This window comes from Lissotriton vulgaris, chromosome 1_1, assembly GCF_964263255.1.
Source record: "Lissotriton vulgaris chromosome 1_1, aLisVul1.2, whole genome shotgun sequence".
Classification (NCBI taxonomy): Eukaryota; Metazoa; Chordata; class Amphibia; order Caudata; family Salamandridae; genus Lissotriton; species Lissotriton vulgaris.
The window spans coordinates 1,430,899,616-1,430,922,122 of record NC_141685.1 but is presented as its reverse complement, the minus strand read 5'-3'; the positions used below and the strand labels follow the sequence as shown (position 1 = coordinate 1,430,922,122).

The 22,507-nt window shown below is 46.3% G+C and overlaps 1 protein-coding gene across 1 annotated transcript in view; it reads right to left on the bottom strand.

The window, feature by feature from the left end:
* The window catches only part of GTSE1 (G2 and S-phase expressed 1), a 263,570-nt gene that overhangs the window by 161,053 nt on the left and 80,010 nt on the right, over nucleotides 1-22,507 (bottom strand). Inside the window, exon 4 of the mRNA XM_086967246.1 lies at nucleotides 19,778-20,441. Coding sequence (XP_086823372.1) covers nucleotides 19,778-20,441 — 664 coding nt within the window. The remainder of the gene's footprint in view (nucleotides 1-19,777; nucleotides 20,442-22,507) is intronic.

The window sequence follows — 22,507 nt, the reverse complement described above, 5'->3', positions numbered from 1 at the left end:
GTATGTGGTGGGATAATCTTAGCCTCCCTGTCTTTAATAAAATCCAGATTTTCTGCCCAACAGGTTGTGAAAAAATAGCATTTTATGTCAGGACAGGAAGACCAACATTATGCAAGTTTAAAGTGCTGTTAACACATCATCAATTGCATTTGTAAGCGTTCTAAAAACAGCAACTTTTAAACAGTCTCATTGGACCAATATGCAGCCATTAGGGTGTTGTGCAAAACCATCCTCCAAAACGAAAGCTTTTGATGCAGATGCACCCGAGGGAATGCGCCTCAAATCTAGTGACATCCACACCAGCATCTCATTACCGCTCACCCCATCTTGCCAAGGTGGGGGGAGAGAGAGCCCTATGAGGCAATCAATGTGAAATCAAAAATTGCGTAACACCATTCCTCAACATTTCTGTTCCCTTCTCGTACTCTTTCAGACATTTAACCACGCACACCTTTTCATTTCACTCAAAGTAAGGTTAGAAAATAGTGGTAGACAAGGTCTTGGTTCTCTTTTTAATAGAACAACAGTCATCAGGCTGATAAGCTTTGCTGGTGACATCCAGAGCCCCTGCATCTGAAGTCAGCCTAAACGAACCCAGACCGAGTAACATTGTCAGTTTGCAAGAAATATCTTTTAATAACAGAGTGCTCAGTCAAATTTGCTAAAACCTGTAAAAACATCCCCAACATCCCACAAGGAAGTGTAATTTGCTGTAGGTGGGTTCAGAACTCACATGCTATGCATGATGTTTCTAGCCAGTAAGTTCTGGCCAACAGGTACGCCATCTACTCAACAGTGTCCAGCTGCTATGGCTGACCTGTAGACATTCACTGTTCTGTAGGACAAACCTGAACGAAACAACGGTTAGATAATTGATCACATGCACTAAATCAGTTGAAACTGGATTGTAATCCCGAACAAACTAACAAACCAATAGATTCCAAGCCAGCCGATCCGCCTTCCTCGTTGCAGATGCCCATGACACGGATATGAGCGGGAAAGCATATGCCGCAAGTCCTGGGATTTTCCACTGTCTCCTGACATCCTCAAAGCAATCAGAATAAGTAGACATTGTTCCACTAGACTATCAAATCCTCCCCCTGGTCCGAATATTAAATCACTTAACGTCTGTAGCAGGATAAAAAAAAAAAGTCTATTGCCATTTCCAACATGATTGGAAACTGTTGTAAAATAAATAGGCAGGATACCAGCAAATATGTAGAAGTCAGCGTAGAGGTTTATTGGAGCAGATAACAGAAGTAATCCTCTTCCCAGCTGACCCAACTCGTAACTGACACTAGATAGAATCATTGGGAAAGGGAAGAGCATAGAACAACCTAACATTCTGGAACACTAAATGGGAAAGGACACAAAGGGAGGGCTGATAGCAATAAGGGTGAAGTACTGATACGATAAATTACAACACATCTTATCCCCTTAAATAACTCAACAAATGAATAACTCAACAAATAAATTAACAATGAAATGAGAAAAGGACAGCAAAGCTCATAAAAATAAAAATAAGTCAGCTCAACACAAATAATCATTCAATTAACAAGCATTTACAATGCAATGGTCTCGGCAATATTATTGGTAGAGCTATTGGTATTGCTCATTTTTTTGTTTTGTATCCCTAAATAAATGGCATTGTCATTAGTTTTTTTTTTGCATATGTGATTCCTAGAGACATAGAGAGAGTGAGGTAGTGAAATAGAGAGAGTGAGGTCGTGAGAGATAGAGTGAGGTAGTGAGGTAGTGAGAGTGAGGTAGTGAAAGAGTGAGGTAGTGAAAGAGTGAGGTAGTGAAAGAGTGAGGTAGTGAGGGAGAGGGATGTTTTGAGGTAGTGGGATAGAAACAGAGTGATTTTGTTAGTAGTGAGAGAGTGAAAGTGAGTTAGTGAGATAGAGAGAGACTGAGGTAGTGAGATAGAGAGAGAGTGAGGTAGTGAGATAGAGAGAGAGTGAGGTAGTGAGATAGAGAGAGAGTGAGGTAGTGAGATAGCGAGAGAGGGTGAAGTTGTGAGGTAGTGAGATATAGAGTGGGGTAGTGAGAGTGAGGTAGTTACGTTTTGAGAGAGAGAAGTTGTGAGATAGTGAGGTAGTGAGATTGATAGAGTGAAGTAGTGAGGTAGAGAGAGTGAGGTAGTGAGAGACATAGAGAGTGAGGTAGTCCAAGAGTGAGATTGTGAGGGATAGTGTTGTTAGAGGTAGTGAAATAGAGAGTGAGGTTGTGAGGTAGTGAGCTGGAGAGAGAGTGAGGTAGTGAAAGATATTGAAAGTGAATTAGTGAGATAGAAAGAGAGTGTGAGGTAGTGAGATATAGAGAGAATGAGGTATTGAGTTAGATAGAGAGAGTGAAGTTGTGAGGTCGTGAGATGGAGATTGAGGTAGTGAGTGAGGTATTGAAGCTTTGATAGAGTGAGTTGTGAGTTAGTGAGATAGATTTAGTGGAGTAGTGATGTTGAGAAGGGTAGGTAGTGAGAGTGATGGAGTGAGTTAGAGTGAGTGAGTGAGGTAGTGATGGAGAGAGAGTGAGGTAGTGAAAGTGAGAGAGTGAGATAGGTTGTTCAGCGTGAGCAGTCATTTCTGCACGAAGCACCAAAAGGGCTTTGGTCAAAGCCTATAAAACAGTAGAAAATTAAAGAGAATAATACACTTAGGCACAATTTAAAAACCAATGACATAAAAAGTAGAAGGAAAGCACAAAGATAGCAATTTTCATTTAGATGTTCAAGGGGAGCTCCATATTCCTGTTGAATTATGCCATCTCAAATCCTTCACCACCTGTTGGCTAAGGAGCATTACAGGACTAAAAGCAATTTCAAAACTGGATGCCTTAAGCGCCATTAACATTAGGAATGGAATGTGGAGGGAGGGAAAAGCAATCTGAATGTTTCCTCGGTTCTACCAATATATAGGCCCACTTAAAAAGTATTTTGAGGCGTGGCCTGACTGACAATGCAGTAGGACGCACGTCGTGCGGAGCCCTGGGCCGCCGCTAGCATCTTTAGCGATCTTAAGCAGCTAAATGGTATGTTATGTTAACTGTGTCTTTTATAGCGCTCGGCTACTCCGCGGAGTGTCCCGGCGCTTTTATTTATAACCTGTAACAGAAAACACAACGGGGCAGATGAAAAAGAGACCAGAAATCAAAAGAAAGAGCAAATCTAGAGAACAAAAAGCCACGTTTTAAGGCCCTTCCTAAATGCTAGCAGGTTGGAAGTGCTGAGCAGTGACACGGGCAGAGTGTTCCACAACTGTAGAGCCAACAGCCTAAAAGACCGGCCCCCAATGCATGCCTTTTTTACCCGAGGAACCACGGCCAGGGACAAAGACTCGAATCTCAGGGATCGGACAGGATGGTAGAAAGCTAGCCTCTTTTGAAGATATTTCGCTCCAGAGGCATAGAGAGCCTTATGAGCCAATGCCAAGGCCTTAAAAACTATCCGCTTCCGGATAGGTAGCCAGTGGAGTGACTGCAGGAGGTCAGATGTTCTGGCTCGCCCGTGTAGGCCAAAAATGGCCCATGCCGCCGAGCTCTGGACCACCTGCAGTCATTGCAAAAGATACTCCGGCAGGCCGAGATAAAGGACATTTGAATAGTCCAATCTCGAGCCAATTAAGGCCTGAACCGTGATCTTCCTATGCTCTGCCGGGAGCTAAGGCAGAAACTTGCGGAGCATCCTGAGGAGGCCAAAGCATGTTCCCGTTAGGCCCAGAATCTGGGATCTTAACATCAAGCCGTTATCTATCTTCACCCCCAGATTCTTGGCTAGCTGGGAAGAACCTGTTGGAGGGAACATGTTAACAGGCCACCATTCCTGCCAATCTGGTTCAGACCGACAACCGAAGAAGAGTACCTCAGATTTATCTGAGTTGCACTTGAGGCTGTTTAGCTGGAACCAATTAAAAACCGACCAAGGCACCCACGGATACTCTCTCCGTCAAAATCTGTTCCCTTCCCACACGTAAAGAGGAGCTGGGTATCATCGGCATAGGATACGATCTGGGCCCCAAAAGACTCCGCCAGTGCCGCCAAAGGGGTCATAAAGATGTTAAAGAGAGTCGGGCTCAACACTGAACCCTGGGGGACTCCGACCGCCAGTGGCGGTACCACTGCAGAGCAAGCCAAAAAAGCCAAAAAAGATCTAAACCAGCTGAGCACCGTCCACCTCAGACCGATCTCAAAGTCTGGCGAGGAGACCCTCATGGGGGACGGTGTCAAAAGCCGCCGACAAATCAAGCATCACAAGCATAGCCTTGCCTCCTGAATCCAGCACCTCCTTTATTGCCTCCGAAACTTCCAATAGCGCCGTTTCGGTGCTTAAGTTGGTACGGAAGCCGGATTGGGTGGAATGAAGCAAATTGTGGGATTCCAGGAAATTGGAGAGCACAGTGTGCACATGCTTCTCCAAGATCTTAACAAAAGCAGGCAGGAGAGAGATGGGCCTGTAGTTGGCAAGAACCTCAGGATCTAAACCAGGCTTCTTGAGTAGAGGAATGATCATCGCCTGCTTCCAAGCATGCGGGACCACCTCCCCACCCAAGAAAAGATTCAAAAGAGGATTCACCAAAGGATTAATGACCTCCGCCACTTCGCCAGAAATTTGGCAGGGCACAGGTCAAGAGGCGACCTGGATTTTAATTTGGCCAGAGGTTCAAAGGACGTGGAAACTGAGAGCGGCGGAATTTCTACCAAAACCGGATCCGATCTAGCTATTAAATCTAACCCACCCTCAGTGCTGGGAGATACTCCAGCCGCACTCAGGGGAAAAGAGTCCTGGATCAATTTTATCTTGATGGTAAAAAAATTAGCTAGTGCACACTTACTGACGGCTCCGAAGGAGCTGCCTAGGTGGAATTCATGCGTGGGGCCGTAAATTCGCTCACGATAGTAAAAATCTCTTTACACAAGTTGGCGGCAGTCTCAATCCTCCTTGCAAAATAACCTTTCTTTTCAAGGAGGATATCACGATGGTAAGCTTTGACAGATGTCCTGTAAGCAAGCTTGGCTGCGGAATCATACTGTGAGCGCCAGGCCCTCTCTGCCACCTTGCACTGCCGTCGCGATGTCGCCAGTGCTTCAGTGAACCAAGGGGCAGAGACCTGTTTAGCTGTTTTTCGGGGGGCCACCACAGGGGCAAGGTCGTCAAGCCTATCCGTCAGCCATGCTTGCAGAGACTCTAAATCCCTTTCCGGGTCGCCTGACATAGGACAGGGATGATCCAGAAATGCCTGTGCCAGCATTTCCGGGGTCACCCGATGATACGCATTTGGTGCTTGACACGGCCGCAGGAGAGCAGCACTAGATGTTTTTTTTGCACCCAACACATGAAATTTGACCAGCCAGTGATCCGACCAGAGCACCGGTAAAGGTGCCGACATCTCAACGATGGTAGTGGAAAAGACCTGATCCAGGGTGTGGCCTTTTTCATGAGTCGGCCCAAAGAGATAAGGAGAGAGGCCTAAGGGAGCCGTAACATCAATCATTTTGATCGTGTCCGCATCCAACCCATCATCCATATGGAAATTAAAGTCCCCCGCCAATACACAATGCTCGGATCTCAACACCAATGCTGAGACTACCGACTGGAGCTCTTCAAAGAAAGAGCCCACCGATCCAGGGGGCCTGTAAACTAGGAGCCCTTTAAAAGATTGATGAGGCGATAACGCTATGGAGAAGGCCAAAGATTCACATCCAGTAATTACATCCATAGGAATAATAGAGCACGCGACCAGTTTATTCACCACAAGTGCCACACCCCCGCCCCTCCCATTCAATCTATCCTGCCTAAAGATGTTATAGTAAGGGGGAATTGCCATGGCAATATCCGGGTTAGAAGACTCCCCTAACCACGTCTGTCAGCATCAGACACAAAGGCTTTTCCGTGACCAGGAGATCGTAAATATCCAGAGCATGCCTGCTCAATGATCTTGTATTTAGGAGCAGACATAAATGCTTCACCCTGTCTACCCCACTGTCAGAGCTAAAGGCCGGGGCATTGCCTGGCAACCACCCACAGCCAGGACACCGCCTTTTACCCTTATAGCGACCTGGAAAGACCCTGTGACAAGAGCACGCTCCCTTTTGAAGGGACAGAAGCTCCGCCGCCGTATACCGAATCATGATATCGGCCAGGGAAGGTATCAAAATAGCCCAGCCCCACCCGTCGCTCCGTCCGCCTCCGGGACGCTGACGGGCTTTTCTTTGGTGCTTCTTCGGCGCGACCGCCCAGCGCGTCCGCTGCACGTAGAAAGGACTTTTAGTATTATGGACGCGCAGGGGGAGTGACTGAGGAGCCGCACCACTGGTCAGCCGACTAGCGTGTCAAGCCTCCTCCCAATATGGCCGCCACAAGGATCCCTAGCTACCCAGCGGCATCTCTACAGCCGTCCTGGGCAAAGAAAGAGAAGAAGGAGTCCCCCTGCGGTGCTGTTGCCACCCAACACACACTGAGAGAAGAAATGCAGGGCAGAGTAAAAGAACAAGAACGCCCAGCCTTCCACCTCCGGCGAAGAAACAGGAGAGGAAGCAGGCAGGAAGCAGAGGGAAAAGCAGGCAAGAAGCACAGCAAGGTAGGACTGACCCAAGATGAAATACAGCCTGTCCCAAAAGCGGCCAGAAAAATAGAGTGAAGCGCTAGTAGTCAGCGCGTTGTAGCGGTAACCAAAAGCGACCCCAAATAGAGGCAGGGAGAGGACGCGCTAGTAGTCAGCGCAAAGCTGAGGGAGGGCAACAAGATAAAGCGCTAGCAGTCAGCGCAGTGGGAAGTTCCACAAGCAATCTAGAAATAAAGACTAAAAAGGCGCGCTAGTAATCAGCGCTAAAACAAAAGTTAAAAGTGAACAGAAAAAGCACCAACATGCTCGTAGTCAGAGCGCAGAGTCAGTGGTTAAAAGTCAGCCTTAAATTAAAAGTGCCTCAGCACATCAGCCCGGAGACCTCAGTCTCCGGTTAAGGTGGTATGTTAAATGCAGCGGGGGGCCCACGGCTCCGCCACCCAGGTACTTCCGCCATATGGGGAGCCAAGCTGTGCCATGCTGACCCCCGGAACTGGCGGGGGGTGACCAGACCCAGCGGATGAGCGCGCTTGCCCTGCCGGGTTGTCATCTTGGAGATCGGGGCCTTCTGGGCCCTGGTCAGAGTGGACAGTGTCGGTATTCTGCGGAGCCCCGCCCCCCCCACTCCTGCGACCTCTGCCCTCACGCAGATGGAGCTAAGAGGTGCTGTGTCCATCTCCTGCGCTCTGCACAGCGACTTCTAAACCAAACGTCTCTCTAGTCCCTCGCTATACTGCCCCCTGTGAGGAGTCCTCTTACTCACCACCTTCACACAGACACCAGCTGTGGTCCGAAATCCCAAGTCCCCTTGTCCTACGCCCTCCCACACTTACCTCTTCCACTCTTCACCTCTGTATACCCCACCCCACTGCCTCTCTCACCCACTCACTGAAGACTCGCAGCGCATAAATGCATTTGCCCTACTCGCCCATAAGTTTAGATCACCCCCGATCTCTCAGACTCTACTCGTTCTGTGTTTAACCCCGACCTTTCATTCCACCCTCCCCAGAGCTTCGAAGCCATGGAGGCGCTATGTAAAACTTTATTGATAAGGAAATGCAAACAGCACACCACAATAAGACTGGGATCTGGGCTCCCCTCGGCCCGGACCCTGGGCCACAGAGACAGGGCAGCTGCCTACACTGCCCGGAACCAGAGTGGTACTCACTCTTCTTGAAGAGGGACAGGAGCGACGACAGGTTTCTCCCCACGAAAACCACCATGTCCCAGGTGTAGAGCCTGGCTGCAGCCCAGAGGGCGGTGGGGCTGGGCGGGCTGGGTGGCTGACCGGGACAGAGCGGGGCTCAGGCTGATCTTCCCACCGCCCAGGACAGCGCTTCCTCCGCAGTGTCCATCCGAGAGAAGAGCCCATGTGGCGGAAGTACCTGGGTGGCGGAGCTGAGCCATGCTGACCCCCGGAACCGGCAGGGGGGGGGGGGGGGGTGACAAGATCGGGCCCAGCAGATGAGCGCGCTGCCCTGCCGGGTCGTGGTCACCATCTTGGAGATCGGGGCCTTCTGGGCCCTGGTGTGAGTGGACAGTGTCCGTATCCTGTGGAGTCCCCCCTCCCCCGTGACCTCTGCCCTCACACAAGCCCAGAGGTTCCCGGCAGCTCCAGCTCTCCCCTCCTCCGCCTCGCTGCAGCCCTGGGCCCCGACCCTGCAAGTAACCGCATTAACAGAAGCGTTAATGAGATGGAGCTAAGAGGTGCTGTGTCCATCTCCTGCGCTCTGCACAGCGACTTCCAAACCAAACGTCCCGAGTCCCTCGCTATACTGCCCCCTGTGAGGAGTCCTCTTACTCACCACCTTCACACAGACACCAGCTGTGGTCCGAAACCCCAAGTCCCCTTGTCCTACGCCCTCCCACATTTACCTCTCTCACTCTTCACCTCTGTATACCCCACCCCACCCCACTGCCTCGAACCCACTCCCTGAAGGCTTGCAGCGCATAAATGCATTTGCCCTCCTCGCCCATGAGTTTAGATCACCCCCGATCTCTCCGAATCTACTCATTTTGTGTTTAACCCAGTCCTTTCATTCCACCCTCCCCAGAGCTTCAAAGCCACGGAGGCGCTATGTAAAACTTTATTGATAAGGAAATGCAAACAGCACACCACAGTAAGACCGGGATCTGGGCTCCCCTCGGCCCGGTCCCTGGGCCACAGACAGGGCAGCTGCCTACACTGCCCGGAACCAGAGTGGTACTCACTCTTCTTGAAGTGTCCATCCGAGAGAGGAGCCCATATGGCGGAAGTACCTGGGTGGCGGAGTTGAGCCATGCTGACCCCCGGAACCGGCGGGGGTGACGAGATCGGACCCAGCGGATGAGCGCGCTGCCCTGCCGGGTCGTGGTCACCATCTTGGAGATCGGGGCTTTCTGGGCCCTGGTGTGAGTGGACAGTGTCGGTATACTGCGGAGCCCCCCTGGAGGAGGGTAGTGGCTCACTGAGGGCCACGCTGGAGCAGCACAGGAACTGGGGACTTCGAGAACGGCATCGTAGGGCTCCATGCACGCTGTCGCTCTGCCCGATTGCCACCGGAGGCCTCCACAACGCGGACCCACCACGGATCGGGGAAGGCAGAGACTGCTGCCTGGTCGAGAGCCTGACTGAGCCCCAGAGCTTCATCACTGCAGACCTGATGCTGACGGCCCTTTCGGTGTCGAGAGGTGAGGCGGCTTAGCAAACTGTCGGAGGCTTACGGGCAACGCGCCTGCCATTTTCTCATAACGGACCGCAGCAACCTCGGAGAGGTGGACATCGCCGCTGCGCTGATCTCTCTGCCCTGATCCTACGGGGACTCGGGATACCTCCCGGGGCCCTGCAGGCAAGGTGCGGGGGGGGGGGGTGGCGGGGGGCTAGGGCTGTCTCCTGAGGGGATCCTGCCTAGCTGGCTTACCGCTCGGCCGCCGACAGTGAATAAGATATTCGGCAGCACAGGCGAGGATGAAGGGAGTCCTGCAGCTCGTCTTCAGGACAAAAAAAAAAAGATGGCGGCCGCAAGCTTCAGTCTTTTTTGGAATTAGGGCGTGGTTTTGTGGTTCTGAGTGACAGACTACGTCACTGTCTAAAGAACAGCAAAACGTACGCCCCCAAATCCGAAAAAGACGGAGCCTATTCGGAGGGACGGCTCTCTCCTCAAATGGCTGGCCTCCGTTTAGGAAGCCAGCCAATGGAGGGAGAGCCAAAAAGAGGGAGGGATAAAGCTGCCTCTTACTGACAATAAATCTCGGACTTCCGGTCTGCCTTTGGCAGACCGGATATTACCTCGACCTAAAAAGGAGGTCGACGAGTTCTAGGAATCCTAATAACAGAAGAAACTTCAACAGGTGAAGAAAAGACCTGTTGGCACACACTAGAAGCATCACCACCACCTTCTTCCCTTGGAAAAACAGAAGGAAGAGAAGACATCTATTCAAAAGTAGATAACATGTAACCAGAAGCTGAAGGTGACTGTCACTTACATCAGGTACAACAGAGTCAACCTCCAATGGGATGGAATTAGAAAACAGATCAGACTTCTGAAATAAAGCTACATTCCGAAGGTTCCATTTCTCACCATTTCCAAGTACCACATAATCAGGAAAAGAAAGCTTAACCTTGTAAGGACCTCTAAACTGGTTTAATCCTTTACACACTGCATCATGAGAAAACCCACCTGAAGCCAAAGACATCTGAATAATCCCCTTGATGAGTCTGTTGGCCCTCTCACAAACTCCATTAGCACGGGGATTATATAAAGAAGTTCTGTGATGTGTAATACCACAATTAATTAAAAAATTATGCATGTCATGAGAAGTGAGTTGAGTACCGTTGTCAGTAATCAATGTATGAGGACACCCCTCCTCAGAAAACAAGACAGACAAAAATTTTATTGTGGAATCAGTAGTTATGTCACGAACAAACTTAACAGTAAGCCACTTTGAAAAAAGATCAACAACAACAATAGCGAAACGCTGATCCAGAGGCAACTCAGAGATAGGACCACTAAAATAAAGACATACACTATGCCAAGGTTGCTGTGGAACAAAAATCTCACCGCAAGTGTGACTACCCGCTAATTTAAGTCTTTTCTCACTATTCTTACACCAGGAGCAATTTTGAACCCAAGAAGAGACCTGGGCATCCATGGCTGGCGACCAAAAGTCAGTTTTAACCCTACGTTGAGTGAAAGTTTGTCCCAAATGGCCCTCATGAGCTAAAGCAATAACTTTAGATTATAACGAAACAGGAGGAATAAACTTATCCCTTCGGATCAAAATAACACCATCAGAAAGAGACAACTCATCCAGGATTTTTATGTAAGGACGAACAGAAGCAGGAACACAACTTTCACGTCGTACGCCTAACTTCAGCATATCCAAAACAGTATCTTGAGACATAGCGGAAGACCAATCAACTTGAGTAAAAGAACCAACACCCAAGGCCAAAACGTCTTGCACAAAAGCTATCGCAATATCATCCTGTAGTATTAACTCATTTGACAATCTGCTTGAATGTTACGCCAACCCTGGATAAAAGAAATATCATATTGATACTCCTGAAGTCTAGAAGCCAACCTAGCAAGGCTAGGAGAACCTTTACCAGAACTGCCAGGAGAAAGAACACTGATAAGGGGTTTGTGATCTGTGACAAGCTTGAATAGAGTACCCCACAAATACGTCCTGAAATACTGTACTGCCCAAGCAGCCGCTAATGCCTCTCTCGATAACCGAGTAGTTTTTTTCAGAAAGAGTACGTGAGGCAAATGCAACAGCTATCACACCCTCATCATACTTCTGCAAAAGTACAGCTCCCAATACTGTTGAACTGGCATCAACCATAAGAGTGGACAGGCGCTTAACATCAAAAGGCGCCAACATTTTAGCATCACACAACTCGTGTTTGATATCATTAAAGCATTTGGTATGAGAGTCATTCCATACAAACTTTACCCCTTTCGTCAATAGCGATCTCAACACAACTGTCTTGTCTGGAAAATTTCTTACAAATTTAGAATGAAATTCAATGAGACCCATAAAGGACCTAAGTTGGTCTTTATCAACAGGGCAAGGTGCCAAACGTATCGCCTCTAAGAGGTTCTTCTTAGGTTTAACACCCTGTGCAGAAATTTCATACCCCAAATATTCAATGTGCGGCACCTAGAAAGAACATTTCTCCTTGCGTAAAGTCAAATCCGCCTCCTCAATCCTAAAGAGTTAAGTTATGATCCTCCACAGTCTTTCCAAAAATCAAGATATCATCCTGAAAATACACTGCCCTGTTTATGCCTTTAAATGGCTCCGTTACCATGCGTTGAAAAACGCTGGCAGCTGATGTGAGACCAAATGGGAGACTGGTAAATTGGAAGGTACCCTCAGTGGTAATAAAAGCTGTGAGGCTCTTTGATTCATCGTGAAGACGAATCTGGTGGTATGCACTTTTAAGATCAAGTTTAGTGAAAAATTTAGCCCCATTCAAAGTAGAAACCAATTCTCCTATATTGGGAAGTGGAAAAGTATCCGCAATAACATTTTTGTTAAGAGACCTAAGGTACACACAAAACCTAATTTTTCCATCCAATTTGCGTGAAATCACGACCGGATATATCCAACTTGAAGCCTCAACGGGTTCTATGATCCCCCTTGTAACATTTCGTTTATCAGTTCTTTAACTTCATCTCTAACAGTTAGAGGAACTCTGCGGAGCTTATGCTGAATGGGAACAGCATTTTTTTTTAACATAATTTTATGGACATAACCATCAACACGTCCCAATTCATTTCTGAACACGCTTTCAAACTTATGCATGATGTCGTTCAATGATTCTTCATTCAAAATCCTAACTTGACACTCAGCTCGGGGATCCACTCTAATATGAAGATCGTACTGATGAATCCATCCAAGAATTGGAGGCCCATCTAATGCTACATATACCTTCCCATTAATAATTCTGCCTGAAAAAGAAGTGTTAGCATCAAAATACCCTAACATTTCTATGTGTTCCCCTTGAAACCCAGTGGGGGCAATATCACATTGTAACAAGGAAACATCAGGCCATTCTCTTTTAAATAAAGGTTCTGGAATTATTGTATACCTAGAGCCAGTGTCCACCATCAAAGTGACCACATGACCATTGATATTGAAATCAGCCTTAGGACGAATTTCCCTCTTCATTTATAAGGTTTACATCCGAAAGATTCTTCCACCACCAAAATGTTGTCTTTATCCCTGTGAATGCCAATACATTCATCTTGTACGACAGCTATTTTTTGTTTACCCTTGAAGCGACACATTTTACAAAAGTGACCCACTTTTCCACACTTCAAACACTCATTATTAGCAAAACAAAATCTTGCGTCAGAAGAGTGAGTATTGCTCCCACACCTTGAGCAATATTTTGCATTAGGCTTTACATATTGCTTTTGTTTGTAAACAAACTTCCCTATGGATTTTAGAACAGCAACAGACTCCTCATCAAAACCATCACATTCTTGTGAAGTACAATCAGAAACAATAGAAACAGGAGTTGACTTACGCAACACTTTCATGCATATTTCCGATTGTTCCACTACTTTGGCAAGGTCAATGGCTGTTTTCAGAGAAGGATTTTAGCCTCCCATAATCGCTCTTGAATCTTCTTGTTGTTGTACTAGAAGTTGGTCTCTCACCATCTCATCAGCCATGGCCCCAAAGTTACATTTAACGGATAATTCTCTAAGCCGTGCCACAAAATCATCAATACACTCCTCTGCACGTTGTTTAGGTGTATAAAACCTAAATAGATTTAAAACAAAATGTTCTTCTTTGGCAAATCTGATTTCCAAACGAGACCTAGCATCAGTATATTCATCAGGAGCCGACTGTGCAGAAGAATGTAACTGTTGAGGTAAGTATTTAAAAATGCGCTGTGCCTCTTTTCCCAAAGCGCTTAATAACAATGCCTTTTTGCGCTTAGCAGGAAATTGCTGGCCATCTAAAGCATCCAAATAGTTAATCGAACATAACTATACAATCTAACCATGGATTAGGCGGAGTGCCAGGCTCTGATAAAAACGGTGGAGGAAGGGCTACATTAATTTGTTGTGCCATATTGCCAAGAAAAGTTACACACATAAATGATTATGAAGAAAAAAATAATATATGAATAGTACCAAAAAGGTTACACAGTGCACAAAACAAATATCATAAAAATAGAGTTCCGAAACAGTAGCCCAAATAAATACAAAAATAAGTCACCGTTGAAACCGGGCACATCGATAAAGAACTCGGTGCTCAGATATCCAGTCAAAAATTCACAGAGGAAGCCTCCACTAAGAAAGTAAACAAATAAATTCAAAATGGTCGCACGTTGCGTGATGACGTGACGTCTTAGGGCAGATGACGCGGGCAAGGAAACGTTGCTAAGATACCTCGAAGCGTTGTCAATCTTTCACAAGAGAACTTGTGATGACGCTCTCGCGGCTGCGCTCGAGACAGTCGTTAGGAATGACGTTGACTCCACTTAGCCAAACAACGTAAAAACTGCCCAAAATAATCAAAATCCAGCTGAACCTGCACAGCGTCACAAGGATAGCATGAGATATGATCCACTGCACGCCGGATCCGTCTTTTGGGAAAGAGGAACTCCACTGCATCAAATACTGCTGAGACGCCGGATCCTCGAATCAGGTCAGCTACTGAAAACGTCGCCAAATGTTTTAAAATAAATAGGCAGGATACCAGCAAATATGTAGAAGTCCGCGTAGAGGTTTATTGGAGTAGATAACAGAAGTAATCCTCTTTCCAGCTGACCCAACTCGTAACTGACACTCGATAGAATCATTGGGAAAGGGAAGAGCATAGAACAACCTAACACTCTGGAACACTAAATGGGAAAGGATACAAAGGAAGGGCTGATAGCAATAAGAGTGGAGTACAGACAAGATAAATTACAACTGAAACCAAGCCAGGGATCTTTAAAGTGGGGTCATCACCAATGCAGGTTTCCTGCATCTGGGGGCTTGTAGACTAACTCTTGGCAGCATGGCAAATGGAGGGAAAGCATAGGGTGCTAAACCCCTCCAATCCAGCAGAAAAGAATCTACCCCCCCCCAAGCATGTGGGTCTGGTGTCCAGCTGAAGGCCCTGATCAACTACATGTTCAACCTGTCCGAAAAGAGATCCACTCCGAAGGGACCCCATCTTTCCTGAATATTGAGAAACACCTTGCAATTTTAAATTGCTGAAGTCCCTGAAATTTTGAGAAAACCAGTCCACCCCACCATTGCTTAACCCAGAAATATGTTCTGTCACACCAGAAATTCCATTGTTCAAACAGACCCAAGAGACCTTTGCCAAATCTGCAAGACCATTGGAATGAGGTCCACCCATCTTGATGACACACCTCACTGCTGACACATTGTCCATAGCATCTCACCACTCCCTGGGTAAAGCAGCATACCACAAATGAACCTACCAACAATTCTACGCAGCTGACTTCCACTTGAACTGTCCAGAGATCCCCGGTGGAAGAGTTCCCACATCTTTCTCCCCATCCTTCTAAACTTGCATCCGACTTGATCACTATTTCAGGTCCCTCTATGAAAATGGCACTCCCAATCCATGTTTCTGCGCCACCTAAGCTCTGTCCTTCAATCTTGATCTATGGACAACATTTGTGAGTACTACAGATTGGTTTGGAAGCACCTAAGTTTAAGTCTTTGGAGAGCCAGATAGTACAGGGAGCCTGGGAATATTGCCTGAATTGTGGAAAACAACAAGCTCAGAATCCTTCCTAAGACTCTTCATAGTACTTTCCTCCATTCCCTACATAGCTTTTTAAATTTTTCCTTTGGTAGCCCCAGTTTTGCCTGAGCTTTGTGTACAATAAAGCCTAGCTTTTCTAATAACTAAATAGTCATTTCAGTATGTTTCAACACTAGCTCCCTGGATTGACCAGTTATTAGAATATCGTCCAGGTAAATTATTAGCCTCACTCCCATTGGCCTGAGCCAAGCTGCTACCTGGCGAAGGACTTTAGTAAAACACCAGGGTGCTAAGGAGAGGCCGAAGGGGAGACAGCATAATTATCAACGCTTGCCCTTCCAGGTAAACTGAAGGTACTTCTGATGGGGAGGAAAATCTTGCAGACAAAACCTACCCCAGTGGCAGAGGCCACCCGGATAGCCCCTTTTGCCAGCAAAACCTCTACCTCTTGCATAACCAATGTTGAGGTCTTCTTGTGAGAATTATTTCCCAGAGGAATTTTCACCTGAACCAGCGTCCATGATCCAGGGATCCTGCATCACCAGCATCCAATTGCCACCTTTATAGGTGTATCTGAAGGGTCTCTAACAACTCTTACATGTGGAAAATCCCCATTGCCTCCGATCTCCTATGGAAGACCTACCACAGAACCTTTGCCTCTAGGGGTAGAAGCCTTGTAAGACCCAAATCTCGTTTGGCGAACCTGTTGACACATCCCATGAAGGGTCTGGATGAAGATGGACCTCGGCCGAGGAAACTACCATTCGTTCTCTGGGCCCTACTAAAAACCTTGTCCTGGAATACTCCATACATACTTGGGCATGTTTTTAAGAAAGTCATCTCCGAGGAGATGCCCCTGAAAGATGGGGTTACCTTCCTTGCTCGCCAATTCGATCAACGATTTTGAGCAGGATGCTCTTTGTTCTCTCATTAGGGAGAGCTGTGTTCGTATTCCCCAAGAGACAGGCCGCTCTTCAGGTCCACTAGGGCAACTCTTTGGGATCAACTAGTATCATTGAGGTAGGAGACCTCTGCCATTTTGAATAGCTTGGTTAAAGGCCAATGATGTCTAGCAGACTATCCTGGCAGGACTTCAAGTCAGCGAAGCCCTTTCTTTGGGTCTTTGTCCTCTATATAATTAAATGCTACTATCTTGGGGACCAATTCTGGGCTCATGATGACGGGCAGGAAGGGACAGGGTCTCTCGTATTTGAGACAAGATCTTACTGCCTTGGAGCTCTCACTTCCCAGCCAAAATGTGATGTACTCAGTGACATGCTGTGAAAGTCCCCACACAAAAGACAAGGCGTGTTTAATTAGAAAGGGACATATGCTCCCGCAAAGGATCAACAATCCCATCTTTGAACCAAAGGCCTTGGATGACTCTTGATGTCCCTTTTCTTCTGACCTCAAGGTCCTCGTGGTCCGAGTCAAATCAAGAGGAATAAGGAGGTTGATATCTGGTTCAAAAGCCTCTTTCCCATAAATACATATAGGGACATTTGGGCCTTTTCCTTCCCCATACTCCGTGCCATAAGCACAGATTCCATCACCGGCGTTCTCAGGTGTCAAATCCTCCTATCACTTTTGTTTTGCTTTATTAGAAAATTGTAGCTTGAAACCCTTTTTCTTTGGTTCTTACCTACCCATCTAGAGTATTTGGGCTGGTAAGTAAGATTAGAACCCTTTCCTTTCTTGGAGAATGCTTCCAACTCCCTATTGATGTGTTATCTAGGGACCCAATCACTTTCCCAATTGCCCTATTCACCATATCCTCCAACTCGCCTTCAATTCTCTCATCCAGCTGTTCCTCAGACATTTTGTCACCCAAAAAGATCTAAGGTATTAGGGACTATAGAAGTAAACTAGCTAAGACAGTAATGAAAGGGTTAAGTTAAGATAGCCTAGTTAATCAGACAAGAGATGATTAAAGGGGCAGCTGTCCAAGAAAAATCAGTTGAGGTGTATACAGGGACTAAAACTGCCAAAGGTCCCAGTGACCGGCCGTAATTGAATCGTGCCCAACACTTAAAATGACTGCTCCTATTGTGTGGAAATATTCTTAGCCCATACACCTAAAATGGCGGCCGCAGGAATGCCCGGTGTAGTCGGCCACTGGGGAGGGGGGGGGGGGGGGGGGGTAACTAAAAATCTTCCTAACAGGAAGTGCAATGCCTAATTGGTGTGGACGCCTAGGGAACAGTGCTGCACTGAATAAGTCGTCAAACCAACTAAGCAGAATCTGTACAAACATCTGAGAAGGGCGCCACCCCAAAGAAAGCCAAACAATGCTGGGACATTAGTGCAGCCACATACCAGACTGCGGGTCTCAATGAAGCCCCGGACTTCTGGAGAAATCCCCATACACCTGCAAAGGTACAGATGACTGTCAAGGAAGGAGACAGATGACTGTCAAGGAAGGAGCCAACGTGTCTCCGGAAGGCAGCAGGCTACAGAGTCCAGAACAGGAAGCAGACGAAGGCATGCGCACAGCCCGACCTGCCACATTGTTTGAAAGTTGGCAAATAACCACAAAAGAACAGGGAGCACAGGAGCGGAGAAATGCCATTGAGAAGTCCTACAGCGTAACCGCAAACTGCAAGTACAAATGATTAAGGGAAATGTTAAATAGAGGAAATAAAGACATTTGTGATAAATAAACAGCCACAAATGCGAGCAAATATGAAAGCGGTAGTGGGGGAAAAGCAATTTAAACGTCTAAATATGCCCCTCTAACAGCTGGGGGGCACCCAAACACGACCATACAGCCAAATCTCCGTCATTAATAAAGGAGAAAAAACACAGGTTAGTTATCTTGGGAGCAGCAGCAACAAAAAAAGGAAGATGGCTGCATGTTACTGGACTATATACTTTACTGGAATGTTTTAAAGTTCTTAATTCTTTCTATTGTTGCTGCTGCTAACGGAGAATAAAAGGAGATTTGCATAATGTTGGCCTCTGTGCCCCGACAAATTTATGACCGGTTATATGTGAAATGAAGGTAGCAGTTTATGGTTCTTTTGTTATAGAATTGAATACATATATTTAAGAAAATATAATTTGAGTGACACCAAAAGTACCCGATTCAACAAAAGGGCCATGCTTTTACAACCCTTTGAAATAACTCAGCAAGGAAACCTTGGAAAAATCTCTAAGTACAAGACCCCAAAAAGGAGTCTTTTATAAGGATAACTTGACAAGGAGCTGAATACGGATATAGAAATAGGAGTCTGGTATGTCAGCCATGTAAAAGTGGGCACTTAGAGGAGTTGTTCAAGAGGACGTTGCCGTGAAGGCAGAAAAACATTCTCCCAAGAACGTGGCAGCAGTAGCTACGGTCCTTCGGGCAGTATCCAGTCTTCAATCCCCACAAACATTCTTAGGCACTCCAGAAGTAATGCCTTAAGGCAGCTATGCTAAGATGGCACCTGTGGGGGTAGGCATGCTATGGCTCACGTATCTCCATCCTTCCCTATTCCAGTGAATGAGAAAGTAGATGTCCACAACAGAAAGCAATGAAAGATGATGTTTACACACTACTCTTTTTATTTTAACAATTGCAGGCCTCTAGGTCGTGAGCTTTTGTGCAATGGAACAGGTGGTACCAGTCAAACAGATAACAGCAAAAACTACATGCATTGAGATTGCTTTAAGACAAGAGGATCCAGTCCCTTTAGTAAGGGCTTGACAGGGAACTGTCACGCAGGCAGACATAGTAAAAGATGGGAAACATCATTTACCACGAAGGCATTACCACTACTCACGTTTACCACGTGACACTTACCACGCAGGGTGCCTTCCACGCAGGGTTCCTTCCACGACGTCTTTACCACGGGCTAGGGGGGAGACGTGGTATTCCTTGAAGTCGATCAGCGTGGGCATGAGGGGGCAGAGGGAGGGGGGGGGGCTCGGAGGGGAGCTTGGGGGGGCTGGGGGAGGTCTCCCCCCCCAAAAAAAAAACAAGCAGATTAGTTTAACAAAAAAAACGGGAAAAAAATTAAAAGAAAGAGGAAAGAGCCTCCCCCAAAGACGTGCCGTGTACGTCAAAAAAACAGTCCTTTTTTTATTTCGGTGTACGTGTTTTGACGTTTGTTTCAAAGGAGGATGGAAGTAAGGGCTCGAGGAGAAAGACGTGCAGGTAAGACGTTTCTACTCGTAGACAAATGCAACGTTGTAAATACCAGCGTGGTAAAGCCACTTGCGAGGTAAAATTCGCGTGGTAAAGCCATGCGTGGTAACTGAAGTCGTGGTATAATCATATAACCGTAAAAGATAAGCTCAGCCTGGACGGTTATCAGGCCTTCTCTTTTATTGCTATGACGACTGGTACATGCCTTCCTCTCCAGGAGAGAATAGTTCTGAGTAATTTCTTGCAATTCTTAAAATAATTCTACTTTTATTTGTAAACCGAGTCAGCAATCGGCTAGTGCTGCCAACAAACAGAAGGGTAACAGTAAAAAACAAAAAAAACAGACATGACAGTTTGTTACCTTTGGTACGCCGTGGTGCTGGTTTTTTGATGCATTTGAAACGGTCTTTGTAGACTGCAACTTGCTCACAGCTAATTTTTTCTCACCAATTGCTGTAGGGCGCTTTGCACTTTTAAGTTCATTAGGACTTTCTTTTGCTTCTGCTGGCAGCAAGGATGTTTTTTTAGGAGTTTTTGCTTTTAGTGGGCTTGGCTTGCATCGAGATGGAGAGGAGCGTGTTGGAGATGTGCATGTTGTCTCAACTGGAAACTCCAACCGCTGCTGAATGGAAGGGGGGAGCAGATGAAAGGGGCTGTCGTTCACACAATACGTTTCCCTTTTAATCGGGATAGGGGTTTTAGAATTTTCCTGTCCACTGTGAAAGATATTCAGCTTGGATTTCGATTCCTGCACAAACTTTTCAATGGCTGGATTTTTCACTGCCGACTGAGTTACTTTGTTTTGTGGGGTCTCTCTGGATTGTTCCAGCTGCAGCGCTAGCAAATGAGCTTCTTTAAAAATCTCCACAAATTTGTCACCACTTAGAGGACTCCACATTGCTTTTTTGTTCAGTTCTAGCGAACAGTTCTCATCTGACTCACTCTTCTGTGCATCAATGCAAACTGAAACACATTTTTCTTTATGGCCAATTGGACCAATAAAAACTTCATCATCTTCTTTCCCACTATTAAAAGAGAAAAGAGTTTCAATAAGTGTGCTTGAACAAATAAATCCGTGATGACATGGTTGAAACAATATATTAAAATCAAAGAAAAAAAATATATAGTTTGAACACCCAAGTTAAATGCGGAACAATTAGTCAGCTGATGCCATTGATCATAGTTGCCCGAGAACCTACTGCCAACAATCTGAATAAGTCTAAGACGCCTCTGGAGAATTCAGGATTCACATTTTAAAGCTAGGCAGTTGGCTCCAGCCTATCCTTTGCTAGGATGTAGTACAGAACTACACTTCTGATCATTCTAGATCTCTGCGTCAGCAGGGCAGAAGCGGACCAAAGCCAGTGGTCCAAATTGGCTGTGTTGCTATCCAATATTAGGTATACACAACATTGTAAAAAAAATGACAAGTCGTTTACAAAACTGGAGTGTATTGTTGCCCCTTAAGTCAGGGTAAGATACAAAGCCTTGGTTTAACAAATAACATGATAGACTGAGCTGCACTTAAGCACATCCCAGGACCTCGCCACCTTAGAATTCCATTAACTTACCTTTCAGTTCTCAGCAGCTGGGGCACAACTACAGCTCGTTATTATAAGTTCTTGTAGAGAAGAATTACTCCTACATCCCCTGTCCCAATCCACATTTAGGAGGCGAATCCCAGAGAGACTGGAAAATACTGCAATGCAAGCCCAACTCATTGAGTACCATAAATGTTCTGGCTTTCATAGCATCCACCAGGTTTTTTTTGTTCTTCCTTTCTCTGACAGATACTTTTCAGATGCTGCTAAGCTCCTACAGGGTTTGCCACCATCCCCCATGCCTCCGCCTCAGTCTTGGCTGTTTTCTGCTAAGCAGTGACTCATGGGAGCTATTGGCAAGGGTGATGCAAATTGGACCCACAGTACAGTGGACAGAGAAATTGGGGGAAACTAAGTTTCCAGAAAGCACTGGTTTACTTTACCTTTTGTCCAGATGATCCTGGCAGAACTTGCATGCCATTTCCTCAAACTTCCTGAATGGCTTTCTTAGCTTGGGAGAAATTCTGCAGCTGCTGGTCTGTTGAAAAAGTTACCTATTCTCAGTAAGGTTCTTTCTGGGGGATACTCTAACGGCTGAGTCATCACCGTTCGAAATTGACAGGCAGCAATTTTGAGTTGTAAACTCTTCAACAGCTCACCCTATGCCGGTAGCAGGTGCCAGCTCTATTGCAGCATCGAACATGGGTCCCTGTGACATCACTGGAGCCATAAAGCACCCCCATCATCGTACTAACGTCAGTTTCTTTTCCGTTTAAACACACTTTCAAGGCAGACAGATGAGTAACATCAGTAAGACAGGTGCAGTATTACGAATAATGTTGGGATCAAATTAATAGGACATGTGGAATAACCAGCCATGCAACAGAGGGGAGGGGGGAGTTGGCATGGAATCTGAACGTAGACCAAGAGTTACCAAAGAGAAGTAACTTTCTTCTGATGGATACTTCTACCTCCAGATGCTACACTTTTTAAATTGATTCCCCAAGCAGTCCCCAACCACAGGGTGTGTACAGTCCTGTAAAGTGTGGCGGGAAGCCCAGGTCACCTGTTTACAGAGGTCTGCTACGGGCAATCCTCTTCTCAGCATTGAATCAGAGGATTTCACTCTGGTAGAATGACCTCACATACTTATGGAGGTTCTTTAGACACCAGAGCATAACACTTCTTGATGCACATGAGTATCTATCTTTATAATGTCACCTTATGACTGCCTTGACTTTCATATTCCTCAGACATCCTAAGAAGAGCTGGTCGTCCATTCTTAATTTACATGTTCTGTTCACACAACTCTTATGGTAAAGGCGATTAAGTTTCTCCCTCCTTTGTTGGATGTGGAGTAGGGAAGAAGGATGGCAGAGGGGGGAGTAACCACCTTCAGCTGGAAGGTTTTTAACACCAACTTGTCCCGAAAGAATGAAGCAAAGTGAAAGTATGTTTGAAACTCATCGCTTGTAACTCACTACCACATCTAGCTGATGTTAAAGCGATCAGAAACAGTATTAAACATGAGCAAACACAAAAGACAACTG